Below are 6444 nucleotides of genomic sequence, written 5' to 3'. Positions count from 1 at the left end.
CAGTCTAATTAAAGCACCCGGAGCATCTCGTGTCTCAGAGTCCCTGCACTTCAAAATGGTGGTGGTGGTGCTTTATCTGAAGCTTGTTGAATGAGCTTCAGATAAGGTGCCCCTGCCACCATTTTGAAGCCCAGGAATGCTGATACACGAGACGTGGGAGGCTGCTGGAGCACAGTAATTGCCACACTCCAGAAGACTTAATTAATTGAGTCTGCTCCCACGTACTGGAGTTACAGTGCATAGGAGCAGCTTCCCTGCTCATGTATAGGCACCCATAGTGATTGCTTTCCCACCTTTGTTCTCAAATTATTTCTGCAAGCTTTTAATTGTAAAGAAACAAAATGAAGTATCTGGGAGTGCTTCCAGGCCATCTGTTTCCAGTATCATTGAATGCTATGTAAAAGATGAGACAACTGGTATTTCTGCCAGCTCTCCTTTCAGCCTGGTATTTTCTTCTGTCTCCTGGAAAAGAGTATATGGTGCAGTCAGGAAGCCTGTACAAGGGAGAGAGGAATCCAGTGACATGGAAGCAGATGCAGCAGAGTGAAAAATGGAAAGGGGAGATAAAGTGAAGGGCAAAACTAGGTAGTGTGTTCCCCATGTCATTTTTAAGCAAAGGACAACATTTTTCATTAAAACAGCTACAGGTACATAAATAATTTCATGTAAATGCTTGCAATATTTGCAGTGGGAAAGGATGATCTGTGCTTTAAAAAACAAAAGAGGATTTGTTTACTCCCTGGAGTAGACAAGTCAATAGTTTTGGCATAAGCATACACTTCTGTATCTCATTCACGACCACCATCTCCCCTCTGCCCCCACACTAAACAATATAACCCTCTCTCCTGAACCATTTTAAGTACAGTTTTGTGGTCGGAAAACAATTCAAAATTCTTATATTTATATATAAATTGGCAATCTTTAACTGTCTTCCCTGGACCTCCCTTACTGTTTTGCATATTCTGATTGCTCTTATATTCTGGATGCAATATTTTAAAGAGTTGAAAACATTGGGTAGTTTTACAAGTCTATTATGGCTTCTGTTAGTTAGTTAGTTATTTTTGAAATATTTGTGACATTTTTTATAAACAATACTAAAGGTACATTTTCTAACTAGTTATTTGAATCATATTTTTATGTTTCTTTTTGCTTGTAGTTTGCAGTAGATAATACAAGTGAAATTTGTATTCCCATTCCTGTATCAGTTGAATAAATGTTATCTGGATAGGGTTAATGTTAATGTTCTGACACTTCTTTTTACGTTGAAGCCTGAATGGTACCTAACCCAGGTCCTCATGTGGATTGGAAATCACACTAAGTTTCTTGATGAAAAAATCCAGCCAATATTGGACAAGGCAGGCTATTCAGTGAATGCAAGGGTAAGAAAATATGTTCAGTTTTACATGGCCATATTCTAGCTATGGTGTTAGCAAGTTGAATTGATTTCAGTGGGTTTATAATTAGCTTGAACTGACCTCCCGAAAGACGTTTTAAAACTACATAAATACTGACATTTCAATACTTTGACTTTTTCTTATTTTTTTTCTTGTAAAAGCTTGAATTCTCCCGTGCTCTAGTAATGCTAATTTTGGAGAAGCTGGCTACTGATATTCCTTGCCTATTGTATGATGATAACCTGTTATGTCATCTTGTGGATGAAGTGCTTCTGTTTGAGAGAGAGCTGTACACTGTTCATGGATACCTCAGCACCTTTCCCAGCTGTATGCATATTTTGTCGGAAGAAACCTGCTTTCAGAGGTGGTTAACTGTGGAAAGGAAATGTAAGACTTTTTTATGATTATTTTAAATAAGGCAGAAGGCCTAATTGTGCAATGCTTACTCAGTCCCAGTGAGGTTGGTTAACTTGCATGCCTGGGGGATATTACATCAGACCCCTAATTTTTATACTGTAGGGCTGTTGATTAATATTAAAGCAATATTTAGTGATTCTACCACAACCTGTAGTTCCATGGGATTTAGTAATTTTATTCCTCTGGTAAAGTTCCCATTTTAAGTGCGAGTGTCAGTGGGCCTTTAAATTTATAGGATAAGACAGAACCACCCCCCCCCCCCCCCAAAAAAATAAAAAGAAACACCCCCCCCCCCCCCCCCCCCCAAAAAAAAAAAAAAATATGGTAAAGAGAAAAAAGAGGGGGGATTAGTTTTGGGGCGAGGAAAGGAATAATGAAATAGTGAAAACATAGGGTGCAAATAAAGAACATGTACAGAACAACACACACTACAAGCTGTTGTAGAAAAAAAGCAGTATGAAGGCAGGAACTGAAAGAATTAAAAAAAGCAAATAACCTGGCTGAATAGAGTGCAGTGAATGTATTTGGCTTTCAAGAATATTAATCAGAGTTTTGCTGGGCAAGCAGTTTTTTTGTAGTAACTTTATATAATGTTTAATGCCATTTGGCAAATCTGACAGGAAAGGGATGACATTAAATAATATATTTGGGTAGTAAGGTACAGTGTGATGGGTAGAAGTAGTGGTTTGGAAAATGTTTTCATCTAAGTACAATACCCAATGTCTGTTCCTATATATGGCAAGGTTTTAGTTTTTGAGTGCAGGACAACAAAGTGCTTTACACTCAGACTAGCAAGGCTAATCATCAGGATAGTAGGAACAGGGTAAATATTCAAGCCAGGTTAATAGTAGGAATAATAGTGGCTTTTTAAATGCTATAAAAATGTTAAAGAATAATAACAGCAGAAGTGGGCATGAGTTTTTTGTATTTGAGTTGCAGATATTATTGTATTTAAATCTGAGTGATACTTTTAGTAAGTCATAACATTTAGGATTCCTTTTACGTTTTTATTAAAAGCTGCAATTGACTGAATTGTTAGAAGAGATGATAAATTTGTAAACTCTAAAGCAACTGCAAGTAACATCTAAACTTTAAATTATTTAATGTTTCCTTTGCCTGTCAGTTGCTCTTCAAAAAATGGACTCCATGCTTTCCTCTGAGACTGCCTGGATATCACAGTATAAAGACATCAGTGATGTAGATGAAATGAAAGTCCCAGGCTGTGCAGAAACTTTTATGACACTGTTATTTGTTATCACAGGTAATTATATAATTTGAGATATTTAACTTGCTACTTAAAATGAATTCTGAATAATTCAAGAGCTCCAACTTAACAAGGAAATCTACATTAAGTGTTGGTGGTTTGGGATTCATCAAAGGAATAACAAGTTAGAAATGTTGTGGTGTTTGCATTTTAACAAAGAAATAAATTTTTGATAATTTTGTTTTGAACTTTATGAATAATGCAAGTGTGAGAGATCAGGCCTTCATATTTGGCAAAAATTGGTACACTTTTGAAGTGCTAATGTTTATAAAGAAATATATTTTTTATTCATAACTAGAAATATTCCTTAAAATTTGAAAGAAGATAAAAAAATAAAAATCCAATGTATTTATTAGAATTCATTATAAAAAAAAAAAAATCCTGTTTGTTTTCAGGAAATCAGTTCTGAATTCCTGCACACTTAGCTGCTATAATGTAATTTTACCTGTTCCATAATGTGGCATTAAAGCAGATTAACAGTATGGTGACTTCTTTTTGCATACTAAACTTCTGTCTACCTTATCTTTTGCGGAGATGTTGGGAGTCCACACAGTGTTCCTAGGCTGTTTTGAAATTTGATCTTATTTTGTTTTAGTGAGATTCATACATGTAGGCCCTAATCCTGCAAAACCTTATACGTGTTTAACTTGACACATGGTAAGTGGTTCCCTTGATTTCAGTGGAAGTATGTAGTGTGTCAGTATGTGTATAAATCTGCAGGAATGGGGGTTATGGTAATAATTCAACTGCAAATCTTTATCTTTCAAAAGTTTAATTTGCTTTGGAAAATCAAAACTTCTTACAATCCTCTCTCCAGACAGGTATAAGAACCTTCCTACAGCTTCTAGAAAACTGCAGTTCTTGGAGTTACAAAAAGACTTAGTTGATGATTTCAGGATACGATTGACTCAAGTTATGAAGGAAGAGACTAGAGCTTCCTTAGGCTTCCGATACTGTGCAATTCTTAATGCTGTTAACTACATAGCAACAGTATTATCAGACTGGGCTGACAATGTTGTAAGTATTATTGTTATATAAAGAAATGAACTAGCTCTGTCGTGTGCTGCATAATTAGTGGTGCTGGAAATAAAAAACACTTCATCTGAATATTTTAAGATACAGAATCAGTCATGACAAAAATAGAACTAGATTCAGATTTAATAACAGATGTTCAAGTTTCTTGCCAGAGTCTAAACAGTGCTTAAATGCCACAGTTTACCACAATATATTGGAAAGCCTAAAGCTGAGGGGTCTTCAGAAAATTAGTTGTGCAATGTGGTTGTTTTGTTGTATGGATTCTATCCTACAGAAAATAGATCTGCTAAGGATACTTAGATCGAAGAAGTGGGCAGTATATATGTGATAGGTCAGTTGTTCCTTGAATATACAGCTCAACTATGTATTAAAAAAATAAAAGAACAAAACCTGCAAACACCTAACCATTGCTACAAATGTGGATCCTGCTAAAATTTAATCAGTTTTCTTTGCAAGTCAGGCCAGGAAGCAACACTCCCAAACTAATTCTCTGAAGTGTAGCATCATATACTTCCAGGTTATAGCAAAGCTGGTACATTTATGGGTTAATCTGCCTTCATGGTTTAATGAGCCAGTGCAGACTGTGCAGAGCTCCATGCATATCACTTAGACTATATGGGCACATGGGTTTGCACTAGTAAGCCCTGAGGCAGAATTGGGGCTGGTTTCTGTAGATTTCAATATAGGTTTCCCTCGTTTTATGTGGGTTCTGTATGTGTGAATTCACTTTTATGCGATGGCGCTTTTTATACCCAAAATTCATTATATGTGAGGTAAATTCACTCTCATGTGATCAGTGTGGTGGAAGCCCGCAGTCAGCTGCATTAAGCGGTGCTTTGTGGGAGTGATATGCACCAAAACAGTCTCCTGTGTGGATCTCTGCTCCTCACTTGTTGTCTGTGACGTGTTTTTGTAGTTTCCATTCCCATTATGATAGCGCCCTGTGCTTGTGTACGGTCTGCTGTTGGTGAGTACCAAAATTGTCTTGTAAAAGTGGTAGAAATGGGTCTGGGATTCAGTACAGTTGAGGTCTTGGAACATATCCCTATTTGTTACATTGTAAAGTAACAAATGCAAATTCGAGTTATGCACCATTTTCCAAGAACGCATGTACAGCATAAAGCGAGGGAAGCCTGTATGCAGTTTCAGTATGCAGTTTCAGTAGTAGTCTCCCGTGACGTAAATGCTTAATGAGTCACTAGAAATTGTAACATTCACAGTTTAGCATGCAGAATATTAGCTATGTAGACAAGGGGTGTGCAACGTACAGCCTGCAAGCTGGAACCAACCTGTGATGGTGGTATCATCTGCGTGCAGCTGGGCCTGATGTGTCCCCTTCTCCACCTGTGCTATGATGCTGTCTTAAGGAGTTGTGTTATCACTGGACCTACATGTATTAAAGTATCAAAAAAAGGTTGTCATCTGCTTAGAGGTATTTAAATCTTTCTTTCTTTGTTTTTGTAGTTTTTCTTGCAGCTTCAACAAGCAGCTCTGGAGGTGTGTGCAGATAGTAATGCACTTAGTAAGCTACAGCTAGGGCAGCTGGCTTCTATGGAGAGCTCTGTCTTTGATGATATGATTAACCTCCTAGAACGCTTAAAGCATGACATGTTGACCCGTCAAGTAGATCATGTCTTCAGGGAGGTCAAAGATGCAGCAAGGCTGTACAGAAAAGAAAGGTGATTCTTTGTTTTTATTTGGAATATTGATGATCATTATTTCTAGTACACAATTTTGAGTTAACATTAGTTTGGGGGGCAAATAGTAGGTAAGATGTGGCTTTCTGAATAAGCTGAGATCAGTGTAGTAGACTTTGAAAAATTATTTTTTCCCTGTTCCATCAAAGCAGTTTCTAAAGTACAGCCTTGCAAGAAGTAGGGCAGCTCTTTATTGGAAACCCCTGCCTGACTCCTGTTTTGGCACTGTTTCTCTTTGGAATATTAAGCAGCAAATATGGAAAGGCCTCTACAGGCTGCCTGTTTTGTGAAGGCCTGAATGTGACTATGGGTGTTTGCTCTGGGGTAAATTTTGCAAGTTTTTTTTTTAATGTTCTTTTTTATGATGCTAAACATTTTTGCTCTTTCTCCTTCTGAATGGCCTTTGAGTTCTTGATACTACTAGAATGAATTTGAGGAGTATTTGTTCATAGTGCTGAACAATACTTTGGCAGGAGAAGGCAAAAGCATAAGAAATTATTGTATTTGCTTAAATCCAAAACTACCTTAAATTTTAGGATCCCCCCCCCATTAGATTCTGTACATGGACACCTATGCATTTGTTATATATTTATATTTTTCCATGTATAGAATCTCATTTTTGCAGGGTCATCTTAGA

The 6444-nt window shown here is 37.0% G+C and overlaps 1 protein-coding gene across 4 annotated transcripts in view; it reads left to right on the top strand.

Annotated features, from left to right (window-relative positions):
- Positions 1 to 6444, top strand: part of RINT1 (RAD50 interactor 1) — a 21903-nt gene that overhangs the window by 11608 nt on the left and 3851 nt on the right. For all 4 annotated transcript variants that reach the window (XM_006026452.3, XM_025207393.1, XM_006026453.3 and 1 more), the window contains 5 exons: positions 1269 to 1379; positions 1556 to 1781; positions 2935 to 3072; positions 3893 to 4092; positions 5575 to 5789. In XM_006026452.3, coding sequence (XP_006026514.1) covers positions 1269 to 1379; positions 1556 to 1781; positions 2935 to 3072; positions 3893 to 4092; positions 5575 to 5789 — 890 coding nt within the window. The remainder of the gene's footprint in view (positions 1 to 1268; positions 1380 to 1555; positions 1782 to 2934; positions 3073 to 3892; positions 4093 to 5574; positions 5790 to 6444) is intronic.

The sequence above is a fragment of the Alligator sinensis genome, unplaced genomic scaffold, assembly GCF_000455745.1.
Source record: "Alligator sinensis unplaced genomic scaffold, ASM45574v1 scaffold100_1, whole genome shotgun sequence".
NCBI classification, from domain to species: domain Eukaryota; kingdom Metazoa; phylum Chordata; order Crocodylia; family Alligatoridae; genus Alligator; species Alligator sinensis.
The sequence above is the reverse complement of the archived record's forward strand: the minus strand, read 5'-3'. Positions and strand labels throughout refer to the sequence as shown.